The following is an 18,755-nucleotide window of genomic DNA, read 5'->3' as shown; positions in this document are numbered from 1 at the left end:
CAGCATACAGTCTGACAGCTATGTTTGATTTTGGTTCTCTAAAGGATTCTGAAGGAATAGCAGGAATCCGTTTAGACAAGGGCAAGAAACTCCGGCCTTTTATTTTCCTCGCTTTTGAGAAAGTAAATTGTGTTTGCTAATGAGTAACTTCAGAAAAATGAGCAGACTGCAGGAATCTTTCAGTCCTCTGACAGAACTTTAGACCTCTTTAGCAAGACCCTTTCCTGCTCCAGTAGCCACAGCAAAACCCCAGACTAAAGGCCTTGGGGTTCTCGCTGTTCCCTGATGCAATACGTAGCTCAACTCCTGCTGCTTTTTATTCTGTTCAGTTTTACTTGTTCTCAGTAACATTGGCAAGGTCAGCGGTGTTTTTAACTAGGTGCAGCTCGGTCACGCAGCTGTGTGTATAGTCCACCAAGACAATTCACGGCCTGCATGCAAAACGCGTTCCCTTGACACACTTCAGAGGCAGTTAGCCCCAGTGGCAAAATGGAGGCACTCCACCACATGAAATAACAAGCAAGCATCAACAGTCTCCCCATCGGTAAGTTTACAGACACCTTGCACTCAGAAGCATTTTGTTCAACACCTAACATCAATGTTCAGCCTTAGTCTGGCTCCAGCTGAATTCAAGGCAAGCTGAATGGAAACAAGATCAGTTTAGGGAGTTTATTTTATGTAAAATATAAACATGTTAACAGGAGAAAATACTGTTTTCTTATGTTACAACCTTAATATCCAACATGAGGTTTATCTTACAGTTCTGCAGATAGCGCAGGGTTTAATTACATGTACATGATTAAAAAGAGCACTCAACTGTACACACACACGGCATATTGTACCCTTTACAAGAAATTCAGTATTTTATGTGTCCCCAGATGTATGCCTAATAGTTTTACTACCTCTTACTCCATTCAAAAAACTAGCACAAAATACTTACTTAGTTTTTCTATGATTGCACCTTTTTGACCAGGTAGGTAGGGACTGCATATTTACAAACAGATATACATATCCAAAGCCTCAGACTAAACAGCCCTTTCCATACTTCCTCCTCCATTTTTTTTTTTCTTCTTCGCCACTACTCTACACTCATATTCGTACAATAATGCTGACTTTACTCCTGAAGAGTCACGGGTAAGTTACAGAGCTCCTGTTAGTGCTCTTTAATGAAAGTCACTGAAGCTGGAATTTTTTTCCAGGATAAACGCTTGAATCTGTAACACAGCTGCCCTCAAGTTGCTCTTAGGGTTAGAATGAGAGTTGAGAAAACGACTAGAAAATAATACAGTATCTGAACACAGTGTCATGGGATGCTTGCAGATATGAACACCATGGATAATAGAAAGCTGATGTTTGAGCACAGCTTCTTTGAGGAGCGTATTCCTATTAATGAGAGTTTGAGGCTGTGGGGAGAAGGGCTGCAAATGTTTCTTAATTATCTACTGTGGCAGGCTGTGGTGAACTACAGGGTGTCTTCACAGAGGGTTTGTTTCTGCCACTTTGGAACCCATAGGAGAAGGGTTAGGATTATCTATGGGATGGAGCGCTGACTTCATCTGGGTAAGCTGAGGGTTAAGATGCTGTGTGCCGTCCAGCTCCTCCTACAAACTACTATGCTAACACAAAAAAATCACTCTTTAAGAGTCTTTCATACAGCAAAGTTGCCACCTGTAACAGCCTTCATCGGAAGCATTAAGCTGTTAAATTGCCCATTGTAATGGCACACGCAAGTTAATTTATTTTACATTGTGCAATGGTCCCAGCCCTGATAACCCAGTGAAGCAGAATTATTAAAGAATTATAGCAACTCTGAGACCGTGAATAAAGGGAGCTATGTGCAGCCTCATATTAAATCCTCCAGGCAAAGCCAGCAAGCAAACCTCCTAGGGGGTAAACAATCATTAGTGTGTAAAAAGGTGTGGGCTTAGCCCAGCTGGTCCCATCAGGTGGGCACATACCTGGTAGGTGTTGTTTGACCTTGTATGCAAAAATGCTAATCTAAATCATTCTTGTGGACGGGTTCAAGCAATCTCCCCAAAGTAATGCACATTAGCTGGAAAGAAATTAAAAGGGTGTCTTTGAGGCTTGCCAAGGGCTGTTTAAATATTCAGTGCCATGTTAAATGGATAAGAAACACCTCACCAACAGAACTGCAGCAACAGGAAAAAGTCCTGGTCTTTTCATTGATCGAAGAGAGTACAATGTCTAAAATAAATTAACAACAACATTTTTGCAATTAGTTTTGCACTAACAAAGCAAAGTCAGTGATTTTCTGATATAGTTACCATCAACACTGCTCTGCAAGAAATATTCAGCATCTTTGATAGATGGAGTGTTATTATTTTATTTTTTACTAGCATGTATCCTACTTCTTTCCTTTATATGAGCCCAAGTGGAGAGAAGGAAGATACAAAAAGATTGCTCTCCTTGCTTGTATTCACACAAAGGCCAAGAATAAATGCAGCTCTTAAGATTACTCATGTTTGAGATTGCACAGAGCACAGGTAAAATGGCAAATAGAGCACTATGTGCGTTACCAGTTGATTGACAGGTAAGTGTTTGGTAAAAGAGAATATTCTTGGGAGAAGTGGAGCTTTTCTAAATTATGGTCATTAATAACTGTCCAACAGAAGGAAGTATTGCAGCCATTCCATTCTTTATCTGTAGTCTTGCAGATAGAGTGCAAAAAATGCCGTGAAATCTGAGGTGTAAGTGCAATTCATCACGTACATATTGCTACAGAAGGTGAGAGGACAGGCACACTATAAATACTGCATCCTTGTCATCCTTGCGGTGTTTACAGTGTGTTTGTCCTCTCACCTTCCACAGCAATATGAACAAATACATATGAACAAATTTGTGCTTCCCAAATTTACAGCCCAACTAGGACTACAAACATAGAAATGGAAATTGGGTTGTAACTAGAGATGCTGCATCACAAGCAGAAGGTTGCAAAAGCAAAAAGACAACAGCAAAGTGTTAAGCTGATTGGAATTTTACAAGATTGACACTGATGCTTAAAGTGCTTAAGTTGGTTACATTTAAAAACTTAAAGTACGTAAAAATTAAAACAGAAAATTAATAATATTAACTATGTAAGTTATTATACAAATACATTAACAGAGAAACAAAAGAGAAATAAATTAAAACAGACTTTGATAAAAGTTCTAACATGGAACAGGTATAAATCCAAAACTTCTTAATATTACTAGCACACATTTAGCTATAAGATACTGCTCAAACTCGCCAGCCACACGCAGCGAAAATGTGATAAATCAAGAAGGGGCTGCTGCTGAGAGACATCAAATCACTGGCAGCTGCAAGTTGTCAGCTCCGGTCCCAAGTAGGTGATGTTGTTACAGATGGGAGAATTAAATGTAATGTCTGAAGATAAAAGACAGGTGTGGTAGCACGTTAGGACCCACCACATAACATGAATTTTAATTTCAGCTTAGGTCTTTAATACCTTTATTCAATCTAACGTGAAGGAAACACCTACTGCTTTATTTCCTTTACTACAACTGCTAAAGGAACAAGATCTTTAAGATGTTATCTGCTGCTCTGTGGTAACTGTAAATTATTAAAACTGAATTGACAGAAGCAATTTGGGGACTTAATTGCAACAAGGTGTTCTGCTTCACTGATATGGTTCCTCCATCACTCCCTCTTCTGCCTCCCTCTGCTGTGTCCCAGAAATAGAAATTACATAAAATCCTGACAGCCTGTTCTGCGGAACACTGAAGTTGAGGTCTAAGCTCATCGTCTAAGATAACTGATTCATCAGCACTGCAGTGCTTCATCGGGTTTAGCTGAAAAACAGCACAGGACAAAAGTGTTCTTTTTCAAAGTAAGAACATGGTAGTAAGTTTTATAAACTTCTCGGTAACAGCACATGAAACAAGTAGAGAACTTCAGATGTCATTAGGCCTAATACACTCAGAACCATAAAAACAGTCATTTTAGGGAAGTACAGGACACTCACAGACATCTGTGCTATATTTTTATGTTCTAAAGGCTGACTGAAAAACTTTGATTGTCCTAAATATTTTACCATTTTTTCTCAGAAGAGACTGGAAATCTATATATAAGCTTAAGAAAGAAAGGATTACATTTTTTTTAATCAACTAAACTATTTTACATCTTAATATTGTTCCTGTGACAATCCTAATCCTGCAAAATGTGCTTAATTTGACATAGATTAGAACTTCTCCTGACTGAAGAACATTTATTTATTTATTTATTTAGAATCAAAAGAAAATGCTCCTTACTTTAGCTGGCATTAACACAAAGTGAACGTTCCACGATTTTCAGAGTTGATGTCAAACCACTGACTGGTGAGATACCAGTGATGTGATCTCGAACTCCTGCTATAAGTACCTGTACAATATTTTCTCATAAATCTTACGCATCTCTTCTCATTTGTAACAGAAAAGTTGGGCAATTCATTTTTAACACAGTTTTCACACTTTATGAAAAGCAGTAATGTACAACAGTTATCTGTACATTTTACAACCTAGAGCTGTCTTGCAGCTGGAGAAAAGCAAAGATTAGTATCCTATACTTGATCATTTATATATTACTTCATTTTTATTAACATTAAAAAATCATTTTTCAGATAAGTTAATTCAAATATGAAAAACTTTTCCTAAAATTGAACTGATCTTAAAGTTATTTTTACGCAAAAATACTTTACATACAAACACGAGCCTCAAACATTCAATTGATACATTAAGAGTGTATTTTTTGTTGCTTGCTTTAAAACTGAAGAATGCCCTGTGAATGTTCAGTAGTAAACTGTAAAGTACAGACTCTCGGACCAATACTGGTGACTGCTGAACTGGAGTGTCTTCATTCACAATCAGGAAACACTCCTGTTTTAAAAGGCAAGTGATTATTATACCTTTAATGTGGCAATTCTGAATGCTCATAAATACATCCATTAAAGAAGGATATGCAGGTTTAGCTTTTCAGTGGAAAAATCTCCTGGGCCTCAGTGAGAGCCAGTCTCCTGTATGATGTCTGTCTTTTGTGTTACAGACAGAACATTTCATTCCATCATCAATAAAAGGACAACAACTGCATCCCAATTATGCTTGTCTTTAGCCTGCATAACAACCTTCATTCATGTGAATGATCTCTGCAGACCTCTACTGTTACTCACCTACCTCAGTACTCTAAGGTTACATTCTACGTGTTTTCTTGTATTGGTATAACACGATAAACCACATATAATGTTATATGAAAAGTCCACTTTTGTTTCTCCTTCAGTGTAAAGTGCTATGTTTCTTTTGTTTACAAAATGGCCATTGATAAATCCAGCTGTTCAGCTGATGTTACAGTAGAAGCTAGTATTTCATTTTCACTGTTATTCAACAAAAAGATATTCCACATTCACAGTAGATTACAATGAAAAATGTTTTTCTCTTTCCTACAGAAAACTAAAATATAACATTTAGCTGTGCTTCTAAAGCCATTTTCTGAAACAGTGTCTGCCATAAAGTGGTAGGCAGGCTTCTAAAAGAAAAGTACCAAAAGCAACATTGTCTAATAAATACCAAACGAGTGAATAAAATATAACAAGCAGAAATACATTTTGTGAGATGAGAAAATGTCCTTGTAAATACTGGAACCAACTTTCAGTCCCCTTGAAGACAGCAGGAGTTTCTTTGCTGTTGACTTCATTGGAATAGGTATTTGGCTACTGGGGTTTAAGCATTGCATAAAGGCGTGTCAAACCAAGCAAGCTAACCTGGTGTTACCACTGCCTCATCCTGCTTTCCATCTCTCCTCATACCCTGTTGATACTTTCTTCTACATTATTTTTGCCAAATTCTAGTATGTGTGTTCAGCAGTTTTATTAACCAGTGCATGACTACTGCCAGCCAAATTCACCCAGAAAAATCAGAAACAGTTGCACTAAGCCTTTTGATATTTTTTAAATCAGACCCTCAAGAGCCCTATCTGGCTTTGTGGTGATCCAAATGCTATCAAATATGGCTAAAAACACTAGCAATGGCATATACATGGCAGCGTGTGTAAATTAATGGTTGTTATATGCTGTTATGTTGCTAAGAAATGGACTCCTTCTTGAGAAGTGTACATGGGACCTACAGATATTCAGAAATGACAGGATCAAGCCCTGTCTTATGTACTGTACCAACAACATGCATGTAGCAGGACTGTGTAATTTCAGTCCTGGTGGATATGTTGTACATGAGCAGTGTTGGTATCTCTGCAAACTAAATTAAGTACGGACTTTATTATACTGTTTCAACAGAAAGATAAGCCCAGTCTCTATAAATGTTACTTATCTCTGTGTCATACGTGTCATCCAGTGCTCTCTAAGTTCTGAAATCTCACCTAGCTGTACTATCGCATGGTTAGCACACTGACTGGACATACAGCATTACTTTGTTCCATTGCAATTTAACTCCCTCTATGTGAATGTTAGGCCTGAAGTTATAAACTGAAAGTTTTTAAAAACCCAAAGCTTAAGTGATTTTGGAAGAATATCTTTTCAGGGGAGAGTAACATGTTAAAAAATAAATTAAAAAAATCCCCTATGCAACCACAATTCCAGTCATTATGAAGCAGATTTTTTTTTCATACACTTAAATTGGGTAAGTATATGTCAGAGTGTATTTAAAGGAATGTTTTGTAAATCAACACACCCCAAAGTCATTTAGAAAGCTTTAAACAATTTTGCCCTAAATGCAATGAACACTTCCATATAAAATACTACTCTAGCTGGATTGGGTTTAACGGTTGACATCCAGATCTTATTATCTGTAAATGTTAGTCCATATAAATTCCACTAAAATCTGACTGCAATTAAATTTTCAATCAGACTTAAAAACAACAAACTAACCCCCCTCACCAAAATAAAGTTCTGTATGTCAAAAGTGAACAGCTATAGTCAATACCACGTGGACCGTTTAATAGGAGACAGACTTATCATTGTTCAACCATACAAGATGTGGTCATTGTAAAGGTTGGTTCAGGGGGGCCATCACCTTCTTTGCGTGCAGCATTGTGGTGTGCAACTGTCACAGTTTGCCAAGTCACTCTCTTGATTGATAGAATAAAATATAACCAGACTCTGAATTTTTTGATATGTCAGAGGTCAGTCCATAGAATTCTTCAATAGCTTGAGCATCTATTTTCTGCAAGATAAATAGAATTGTTTATGTACAGTTAGGTTAAAGAAATACCAAGCGTGGATTAAATGGCTTTGTAAAAACAAAAGACAAATTCAGTTATATGTTTCAGGGGAGCAATTAACAAATTCTGTTTGCAGTTCAGGCTCTGAAAGGGTAATGTTTAGGGGCTAAATCCTACTGATTGCACTCATGAAGTCAATAGAAATGTTTGTCTCAGAGAACCTAACTGAATTAAGGCTTTTTCTAGTAACAGAGACTCTTTTGAATGCAGTAGTGAACACTGGCAAAAAGCATGAATGTGACCACGTGACCTCATCTTTCTGAGAGGTGACAGAAACCCTCTTCAAGACATGCACCATTCCCAGTGGTCCCAAAGTGCTTACTCTACTCCAGTGGATTTAAACCTGGGAAACAAGACTCAAGACCTCAGTTTTGTCAGGTGCCAGAGTGACATAAAGGGTTTGCTTGGGAATTAATTGTTCTGTGCTTAGAATCTGTGATAGTTGTGGACCAGACCTTGCTCTAATTTACATTCGGACAATCCCAGATGGATTACAGAGTTCAGACTTTCTTATAACTTCCCAGTTGTTCAGGAATTAAAATCCTACAGCAAACCTAACTTTAACCAGTCCAGTTTTGCCTAGTGATATTGCCAAAGATTGCAAAATAGTTCCTGCAACGAATTAAATTGATTTTATTACATAGAGAGAACATTCCAAATTAAACTCTCAAAATCTGATATTAAAAATGTTTGATGTTGCTCTGAAATAAAACAACCCTCTTTGACATTGACAGGGTACAAACTGCACAATTAATCATTCTGTTTGCAATCCTACTTCCTAACTGAGCTGAACTAAATATCACATTACAACCAAGCTGTGACTTCGCAGAGTAGTAATCTATACCCAGATCTGGATCAGAATTTTAATTCCAAATTGAGAAGAGAACATAAACAAATGTTATGCTTGTGGCCTTCAGCATACTGACCTCTACAATGTCATCATCAAACAAGAGCCAAAATCCATGACTTTTCACAATAGTAATATAATGCCCACGATTTGGTCCACTAAAAAGCAAAACAAGAAATAAAAATAAAAATCATAAAACCTGTAATAACTTTAGAAGGTACTATTGGTTCCATTTTGATAAATCACATGTCTATATTAAAGCAGACTGAATTATAAATACATGTTAAGAAGAACATAGTAAACCCACCTGTGGTGGTACAGTGGAAATGTTCTCTTTTCCCTTTTTGCCTTGTTGCAGTGACTTAATCAGCTAAAAGCTAAATGTGTTGTTCTCATCTGTTCTATGACCATTTGCAAATTAACCTACAGAGTACTTAACAATTTGCTCATAGCAGACATCAGCTAAGGCAAATATTTTAAGAGATTCAGGCCAAGATACATGCAAGCTGGTGCAGCAGCATGGTGTATGTCCCCCCTCCCACTCTCCCTCCATTTTGTCAGGCATGCCTCTGCCCTTGACAAACGCCTGGAACTGGCAATAGCTTGAAAAAAGCAATAGCTTGAGATAGACATGAAAGTGTCTTACCTTCCACAGTGAACAACAACAGCTACCAAGTCATACATCCGATCTAAGTTGACAGCATCACCAGACGTGTTGAAGAGACGTAACTCCAGAGGAAATACTACACGATATGACAGCTTAGTATACCTGTGCAATTGTTCCATATACTTGAATCTCTTGAGGTGTAAGGCAAGAATCATTGGCAGCTTTTTTACTCGCATCCTGTGAAACCATTAGAGTGCACATGATAAAGACCTGCCCAGTTCAAAGCCACTCTTTCCTTGATGAGTAAATGTTTGCATTAAAAAAGCACCTTGTAAGTAACACTAGTCTACTAGCAGTAGCATCTACAGTAAAACTTGTGATAGTTTTGAATCTGTCTGTAGGTCCTCTGGCCCCCAGAGAGTGTGCCTTTGGGGTGCAAGCAATCTAAACACAACGAATTTCAAGGAGGAGGCTTGTCAAAGCCCAGGAGGGACATAGTGAAATACCCTACTCTTTGCTTACCTTTTCTGTGCCTCTTGTTTACTGCAGCAAGTTTCACAGTAGTATTTCTGTTCACTACATAATGTCTCTGTGTTGCTGAAGTCTCTGTAAATAAATACAGTCATCAGTTCTTAAAGGTTCTTAATACTTTTGCCCCAGTACCACACTTGGTCTGTGGAACTGGAACCCTAAAAAGACACACATGAAGAAATCTTGTTTCCACTGACATCCGCTTTTCTATAGCACCTAAATCAACAATACTGGGATTTGCAAAGGGACTAGGGGTATCTGCCTGCTGTGACAGCCCTGTGTTTTGTGCTGAGGCCCTACATACTATACAGGGGAAAGGTCAGGTGTCTCTAACTGAGATCTACATCCTCATCTCTTACATGTCAAGGGGCTGCCTAGAGTGCAATGTAGTTGCTCAATCCATCCAGTGCCTTTTAAAATTATTTGCAGAATGGACTATCTTCAAATGCACTTCAGTCATTCACAAATAGATCACATTTTATGGTGTTCTTCTCTAAGATAGGCTTGAATCCTCTTATGCAGAAGAAATAAACTGAATTCAGTCTTCCGTATCCTCTAACCTCTGAACCATTATCCAGAAGTTATGTGATTATACTTTCTTGTTGTCTAAAAAGGAAAGTGACAGCTACTATAGCAGTTTTCCTAAATACCTATTAAGTAAATATGCTTAGAAATGTTTCTGGACTGAGCTTCTGAACTGAGAGAAGCAGAGGAAGACCTGGCTTGATAATGCTGCTCTGTTCACAGAAAAGATTTGCTATAGTCACAATGCTAATATTCTTGGGAACACAATTTTAGGTATCTAAAATACTTAACTGGAAAAAAGTGGCAGTGATTTTTTTGTCACCTCAAGTGTTACATTGCAGCTGAGCAGGTGAGAACTGTAAATACAGACATAAACACCTATCTTCCACTTCAGACACACAGGTTTTCTTGTGACTCTGAGCTTTAAATAGATGTATCTGAATCACAAGATGGTTTGGGTTGGAAGGCACCTTTAAAGTTCATCTAGTCCAACTTCCCTACCATGCCAGGGACACCTCTGACTAGATCAGGTTGCCCAAGGACCTGTCCAACCAGGCCGTAAAGATTCAGATGTTTCTGAAGAACAGAACTGTCCTGTTGATTGCACCTGCATTGTTGTACCTGACAGAGTTCTGAATTCCAGACAAATTCAGTCCCAGCAATAAGCTTCGTTCTGCCATCGCAGCCCATGTGCACAGAGGCTGAAGCCACGCTGCCTGCAAGGTTAGCCTCCCCTCACAGCAGGCAGCTCCAGACTCCTCTTAGAAAGGCAAGGGGAGGATTCCTCACGATTATTTTTACCTGGCATCATCACCACAGGGGCAGATGGGAGAGAGAGATGGGAGAGAAAACTGTATGGATTGCCAGGGCATGGGTATTAGGTTACTTCCACAACTTGTGGGAATTTTCCATTTTCAAGTTTAAGTTCTTTATGATTGATAGTTATAGTAAGATCTCTCATGCTCTGTTTCCTTTGGGGGAAGGGAGGTATGCAGGTGAAAATTAGATGTTTTTGTTGCCCTTTACAACTGCAGCTTTGGTAGTTGTTTCATCGATCAGGAATTTTCAGCATTAGATATTTCACAGTTAAAAACAGCTGATCATTGGAGTTCAGGCAGTCTGCATGTACAAGAACTACAGGCTTGAGGAACCTTTCTCTACAACTGCAGAGCTAGTTTCAAGACATTTCCAGCTATCTCCTGTTCCAGGAATGGGCCAATCTTCATTCTGTTTATATGGTACTTTAACAGGAAAAGGGAATTTTTAACTATACCTGCTCAAGACATACTAATTCAACATTGACCCTATATGCTCCCACACTTCTAGTCATTCTACAAGCTCAATGCTACAGTGCAGAAGGTGCTTTCAGTTGTTTATATGCATAAATAGTATAAATTTTCTATTTTAAGAGATGACAGAATTCTTAGTGGAATAAAAAAAAGCACAGGCAGACTAGTTAACATTCAGGATCAAATGGACTGGTAAATTTTGCAACTCCTAGTGGAAATAAAAATAATGGAAATGTACTATGTATGTTATTAAACTTTTGTTGCTTCAGGCCCAGTTGTCTACCCTGTGGAGTTAGACTATGCCAGAGGCTAGTATTCTTTGGACCTTTTCGATCTGAATAGCTACGGAAGTAACTGAAAAGAACCTTCATCCATAGTGGCAAAGAAATTCGTTTTACTGAAATGTTATATTGCACAGATTTTCTTTAATTTTCCTTTTCAGTGCAGCAGTATTTAAAGCTTTAAAGTCACAGCAGAGCAGTTATCTTAAAAAAGATATACTGAATTTTACAACAATAATGGTAACTTGGTCATGCCTATTAACAGTAACCACAAAAGCACTTACACCCTGTTTAATAATGAATAATGCAGTAGAGCAGTGAGAGGAAATCCATAGTCTCACTGAATAATCTTTTCTAAACAGAGGTAGACCTGCTTCTAGTGTGAAAGACAATCAGAAGAGATGACAGGTGATAACTCATTTATTTCTAGAAGAAACTATTTATTTCTTCCATTTATTTCTAGAAGAAACAATGGATAGATTTCAAATAGCATGGCATGCTGCTGGAGTAAGGCAGATGCTGTACTGCTGTGTATAAACAACTTTTGGGTATCCATACATTTCAGGACTGTGTAGATCTCTGCTGGAATATTGTGCATAGTTTTAGGCAACTGCACTTCAGGAAGGGGAATTCAAGAGAGAGGTTCAACTGGAGAGAATGCAGAAGAGTAATGAACATGAGCGGAGACCTAGAGAAGATGATCTGTGAAAGAATGCTTGAATGACCTTAGGCTGTTCAACTTGAAGAAAAAAAATAAATAAATAAATAAAAAGAAACCCACAATTCTAGGAAGAGTGATGACATTCTGTATATAAACCACTGCTGCTAAGAGGAAGAGGAGCAACCCTTTTTTAATGCCCAGAGTATACAGGAGGTATGCAATGGAGCTACTACTGATAAAACATCTTTTAGAACAGAAGGGACAAGCATCCCTACTTGAGGGCTAAGGACTTCTACAGTATCCTACAGGAGACTGAACTGAAACTGAGAAGGAATGAACTTACTGCATCTAGCACTTTAAAATGTAACAATTGTTTCTTAGTACAGTTTTATCTACAGAGAAATCAGTGCTTTCTAACTCAGGAAGTGGTTAGTACCTCATATGCTTTCTCTCTCTGTAAATCTCAGTTTGGTGTGAGATGTCAGGCAACATCTCCTAGGTGTTCCAGAACAACTGCTAAAACTAAATGCAAGTTCAAAATTGTTAGCCAATGAAAGAGCTTGAAAGTCATTTTGCCAATTCATAACCATTACCTCTGATCAGCAATACATTGTCTTAAACCTAGATATCGTTTTTTTGTATCAATGTCAGAACTCCATATATTTTAAATCTCTCAGGATAATCATCCACGTAAACCTGAAATTTATTTTGATCTCAGAAGTATTTAACAGTTAAGCATGTACTAAGAGCAGAACTGAGACTTAGAATAAAAGACTTCTCATTGTATTTTTAGGTTGAGACACAAAACAAGAAACTTACATGGCAGAAAAGTAGGCTTTTGGAATCTTTTGCCCTCTAGGGACTCTAGCACTCATTCTATAAAGCATACACTTGACTTTTAATATGCACATAAGTCCTAATCAACAAAGCACTTGACTAAAAGCTTAAAGATAAGCACACACAAATCTCTTTGAAGCCATTATTATTCTGCAGCAATTCTTCCAGATGACAAGGCAATAAATTATTTTCCCCGAGAGAGGAATCTTTTTTCTCTTCCAAACACAGGCACTGAAAGTGAGAGTAAAACAAAATCCATTAATGTGTATTTTGTCATTAGAGGAAACATCCAGTTTGCAGTAGTTTTCTTCTGCTTAGGAAAATCTCAAAAACCAATGTTATTCTACTTTTCTATTCTGTATTTACTAGACTTGGAAAATTTAACAAAGTCAGATAGACGTATCTTTCAAAGAGATGCATTCATTTACCTTAGACAGTGTGTAATTGATGTGTTCTGCTCCACATCAACAGAAAGGTCAAGAAAATCTTCATCTTTGCTACTAACCTGTGGCAAAGAATATACATGTAAAACAGATTTAGTAAAAATCATACATCCAAATGCTGTTTATGCCTATGTGCAAGTGCTGAAGATGGACCGATTTCTCAAAATAAATTACACAATTTATTTCAATAACTTAATTTTTTCTCTAGTTCAGCATGACTGTATTCATTCTGTCAGGTTAGCAACCTGACCGATCCAGCTTTCATATCATTTAACTTCCATCTGTTCCACTTAGCCAAACCCACTGACCGTGGATCAGTGGCTGCAGTTTTATGTCTATTAAAGGGAGAGCATCATCCCTTATGGTAGCTGTAACTGCGCTGTTACATATGTTCTCTGGTTATGCAACACAGCCCAGCTCCTTACTACACTGGAGTTTTATTTATCTGTTTATAACATACTACATTACATAATCTCACTTTATGCCCTACATAAGTATATCCACTATAATGGACGTAGTGAAGATACTTTCCGTGTCGGCATTCATTGAGAAGTGTCATTCAACCACTTTATGTTTTCCCTACAGTCAGTAGTTAAAAGCCTGTTACTGTGTTTCTTGTTGACAGACCTGCATTTCCCCATTGAATATTGCTCCTGATCAATAATTTTGACCAGGTTGAATAAGAGGTTACAGGTAAAAGCAGCAAAGTGTTAATATTTTGCAAAGTAATTATGATTTTGACAATGTTTTTTTTACATGGAACAAGAGGAGAAAAAAATCTGATAAAGGGTGTTTTCAAAAACATTAACTAGGAATATTTCGGGAATGGCAGATATAAACAGATCTGGAGACATGCTGCAAGTAAAAGATCCCATTTTGGGTCATCTCAAATCTTAGAGAATACTAAAACTTCGTCATTATCTAAACAAATATTTTTGCAGATTAAAGAATGAAGTAGAACAGGTTATCAATTGAAATTCAAGAGGCAGAGATTTTCTCTTCATCCATTAAAAGGGTTTTAAGGCCTTGAAAATCCAGAAAAGCCATCATGTCTTTTTCAGATCACAGAAACTAAGACTGTAGCAAAATTACTTACTTCGCATGAATTTAGTCTTATTTGTAACAACCAATTCTGTTTATAAAATATTGCATGAACACTCCATAGTTCTGTTCCTGTATCTGCATTTCCTTAGAATAACCAAACCACGCAGGATAGCGAAGTTCAAATCAAGAACTTCAGTGAGGGGTTGAATCTGTTGTTCTGACCCAGGTCACTCATGCTCAGATCAATGCAAGCCTATGTATGTGGAAGTTATACACTGCTCTGAGCTCATCTTTGCATTATGTCAGGGATCCTATAAACATAGTGAATGCGGCCCGTATCAGTCCTGAATCCAGAGGAACACCTTTAGCAGGATTAATTTTGATATTACCATGGATGTACAGAGGCATAAAGTGCATCCAAATAAAACGAACAGCAGTTCTTCAAACAAAAATCCTCTCTGAGACATGATTCTACCCAGACAGCACAGGAAACCACAAAACTGGCAGCAATCAACTGCAGTATAAACACATAGCTAGAACTCAAAAGATAGAGCAACAAAACTTCAGAGAACATTGTGTCTCTGCTGCTGGAACTGAAGTTCTGACAGCCACGCCGCACATCAAGGAGGTTAAATACTTGGAAAAGTCTTTGGCAAATACAGTGTTTCATCTGAACACCACAAGGAAGTTAGGAATTTTGTTGCTGATTTCAGCACATAAAATGTTTACAGACTAATTACAGAATAATACAGACCATAACTAAAGGTATCTAGAAAATCGGATTCAAACTGCACTCTTTGTGAGAATAAGAACTGTTGGAATCTGAATGGTTCTTCGTGCATAATATATTTGTATTTTAGCAAAGGGGTACCTCTTAACTCATTTTACTGTTTTCCAAAGATTTCAAGATACAGTAATAAAAGATATATATATATATATAATGAACTAGAAAAGTATACTGAGTAATAAACATTATTTCTGCAATCACAGGAAGCTGTGGACAAGCCTTCCTACAGCAGCAGTACTTAGCGCTGTTTTTTCTGTAAAGCTTGGTCACTTGGAATTACAGATAGGGTATTGTGCAGTTTTGCTGTTACCCAAGGACACATCCTGACTTAGCACAATTTGTCTTGTGTAAACACTGGATATTAATTTAGAATTAGGCCACAACTGTTTAGAGAAGCTTGTCAGTTAAAAAAAAATAGTTCTACCCTTCCACTTAACTTGCTATTATTACTTGAGTTTTCATAATTGAAACAGATTAAATAATTAATTTTTGATCTCTCTCTCATGTATTCACTTAAACAATCTTGTTCCAGACTTGGTCCAACAACCACTTTTCTCATGTTGACTACCACTTTATCACTCTTCCTTGTCACTGAACCAAATCTCATGAGAAGTTGTATTTTCTTGGAGAACAGTGCTATTCTTTATGATTAAAGAATATCAGAATATGTTCTCTTAGATATCTGTTATGACCTGGGTAGTATTTACGTCACCTAACTTGGGCTGTCTGAAGTTAGACACTTAACCTCAGCCTGCTGTTGGAAGATGCCTTCTCGGGGCACCTCTTTCTATCTTCAGGCAGGTAATCACAACAAAAAAGCTGTGTTTTCTTTAGACAAAGTCCATGGTAGCAATATTGGCCTGAGTTAAAAACACATCATTCTTAGGCGAGATCAGTTTGTTGATCAATTTAAAGCATTGCTGCAGAAACAATTGCAACAGCTCAGCACCATGGAATGAGAACAAGCAAGCTGCACAACAGCTCTACAACAAGCAAGAGTAGATAGAATACCTGATACTGCTCAAACCTTTATCTCATGAAACAACCTAGAGACAGATGGAGAGAACTTCCTGAAGGAGCTCTTTTGTAATCTCTATCATCACAGAAGGAGCTGAGAAAAACAGTTCATCCTTGACAGCTACCTTTTAAATAGCAAAGGTTAGATAAGGCTAATTCCATCCTTTTGGAAAGCCAGTTTCACTACTCAACCCCCAAACCAGGTTGCTACTGTCTATGTTGGTCTGTCACATAGCAGCCCCACTGAGAATTTTTTCTTTCCTTTTTTTCTTTTTTCCCCCTTGTTTAAGTAGGAATGCCTGATTGGAAACCACAGAAATTTACAGGGGACTTGCGATCAGATTTACTAACAAAAACTACTTTTTACTGGTACTTCAAACATAAGAAACTTCAAGCTGACAGCATCCTTTTAAAAATATTAGGAAGATACAAGAAAACATACGGTTTGTTAATAACAAACCCTCTGTATGTCAGTCACATTCTTAGGAACGAATTAACACAAATACATTTAACTTTTCACTGGTTCTTGGAATAATGATGCAAATATCTTCTCCTGAAATTACAGTAATAAAGAAGTATACCGATTACCTAGCAAGGATTTTAGCTGTAGAGATAGGTATTATGACAGCAACACTTGGCATAGGTCAGCCAAGTAACGCCTAGAAAAAAAATTTTTAGAAAAGAATATACTCACTTCAAGAAGTAAAGTCTACAGGAAAATCCACAATTCTCAGATGTCTGAAAAGATTCACATATTTATATATATAAATTGTATCTATCTATTAATGGGCAACAACCAAAAAAAAATCTATCCCAATGCTTACGGTTTCACAGTTCAAACATCTAGTTTCGTTAGTCAGTGTTCCCTGAAAAATCTCATGCACCCAGGTGAGTTCTTGTTTATTATTCTCTTCAGCTTCATTCATGTTGCCATTTTTCAGTTTCCCATTTTGCTTTTCCTGTTTCTTCTCCTCCTGCAAAATGTCGGCGATGGTATTCAGCAAGTAATTTAAAAACTCATGTGCATCCTGCTGCATGTAGTTGTCAAAGAGATCTGCAGAACAGAGTCAAGATTTCCAAAGCTGAATATGTCTGTTCCTTCAAAAAAGCAAACTAAATTCATTACTTCTTTCCAAATACATACATTGGTCCTTGCTAAGCAAAGTACTCAGAATCATGACAAAGAAAAAGCAATTTTGCAGTCACGTTGCCTTCAGCGAGGCTACTTTGAGGGAAGGCTTCATTTCTAACCTAACTTCAGCTGTCTATAAGGTTAGGCTCATCTTTGTTAGTTAGTTGTGTAGGCTCTCACTACAGTCAATGAAGAAAGCAAGATGATGACTCAACTCAGCCAACTCTCAGTGCCTCAGAAGGGTGTGAGAAATTGGATGACTACAGAGGGGACCGACATTAATTCCTTAGACTAGATGCTTAGTATTAGGCAGCACTGACTCCCACCCATATATTCCACATCACTCAGACACTAAGGAACATCACTGAGTTTGGACAGTAAGACACATGGCTGGGGAAAACAAAGACATTTGATGCTGACACAGAACAGTAATAATAACACCATCTAACAAAGCTTATTTTTCACACACAAGTCTGATGAGCATGGACTTATCGTATTCCATACAAAATGCTTGTAGGAGGAGGAGAGAATATCTCCGTGGTGATGTAGAACAGACTTCTCTAGTGAAGGCTTAATTTAATTTGCCCACCAAGTTGAAGAAAAAAGAATTTCTGTTCCCAAGAAATGTGTGTTTTTATCCCCCTGCTCCTGAAAAAGCCCACGTGGATTTCCTCAAAACATAATGCACAGAGCCTTTGACTTTGCAGTGTCTAGCCTGGACACATGAGCAGGTTAATGTACACCGAGGCTGGCCCTGATTCAGAAAAGCTGAAAACACAAGATCCAGTCCCCAGAAGTGATCCCCAGCAGTGTGGAGGCACTGATCACTAGCTGACTCAGAGCTAACTTTGTCACACTTCCAAATGCCTGCTTTGCAATGGACAGTCGGCCCATTTATAACCTGTCACCGGTGAGCAATTTCTTCCAGGTGTTCAACTCGTATTTTATCTGAGATTCAAAGCTCCCTTGTTTCTAAGTATGCCACCCACACTGATATGAATCCAGGCCAAAATGGAACTGTGTGGCAGGCTTCCTTATTCCAAACTATTCCCCACATCCCTTAAGGAAGTAACACTACAAAATTAGGCATATGCTGCTGCCAACTTCATGCTCAGAAAGGGCCCGATGCATCACAAAGTGATGTGCCCACTGCTTTTAAGAACAAGAGCAGTGGCTGACATGCAACCCCCAAACACATCTGTCACCTGTCCTCCACTGTGTTTTGGACTTGGTGTGCCTGTAGCCCTCCCAGGTCACAATGCCACCTGCCCACAATATTTCTCACTAAAATTAATAAAAAGACCTGCAGCAGAATGCCACCCTATTGCCAGCCCTAGCTCACTGTTCAGTGTGGTCTGTCCCACCACCATGTTGTGAAAGCAGCATTAAACCTCTGGGAACTCAGGAAAGCTGGTATGGCTATTTCAAGCATATTATTGTATACAGAGATACTAAAATATTAATATCAAAAACAAAGCACTAAAAGCAATTTACAAATTTAACCTGAACATCTGACTAATATGACCACATAGC

At 37.9% G+C, this 18,755-nt stretch overlaps 1 protein-coding gene across 5 annotated transcripts in view; it reads right to left on the bottom strand.

Moving 5' to 3' along the window:
* Positions 1-655: 655 nt before the first annotated feature.
* USP46 (ubiquitin specific peptidase 46) overlaps positions 656-18,755 on the bottom strand; it is a 30,068-nt gene continuing 11,968 nt past the window's right edge. For 2 of the 5 annotated variants that reach the window (XM_080589311.1, XM_080589308.1), the window contains 7 exons: positions 16,915-17,144; positions 13,228-13,304; positions 9,198-9,281; positions 8,715-8,912; positions 8,148-8,226; positions 7,014-7,163; positions 656-3,384 (listed from right to left, as the gene is read on the bottom strand). In XM_080589311.1, the coding sequence (XP_080445437.1) occupies positions 7,062-7,163; positions 8,148-8,226; positions 8,715-8,912; positions 9,198-9,281; positions 13,228-13,304; positions 16,915-17,144 (770 nt within the window). In that variant the 3' untranslated portion in view covers positions 656-3,384; positions 7,014-7,061. Of the gene's footprint in view, positions 7,164-8,147; positions 8,227-8,714; positions 8,913-9,197; positions 9,282-13,227; positions 13,305-16,914; positions 17,145-18,755 lie in introns of all 5 variants that reach the window. The other 3 variants (XM_080589309.1, XM_080589307.1, XM_080589310.1) reach the window with 2 other exon arrangements.

Source organism: Anser brachyrhynchus (assembly GCF_964034855.1).
Source record: "Anser brachyrhynchus genome assembly, chromosome: 4".
NCBI lineage: Eukaryota > Metazoa > Chordata > Aves > Anseriformes > Anatidae > Anser > Anser brachyrhynchus.
This window is presented reverse-complemented; position numbering and strand designations above follow the sequence as displayed.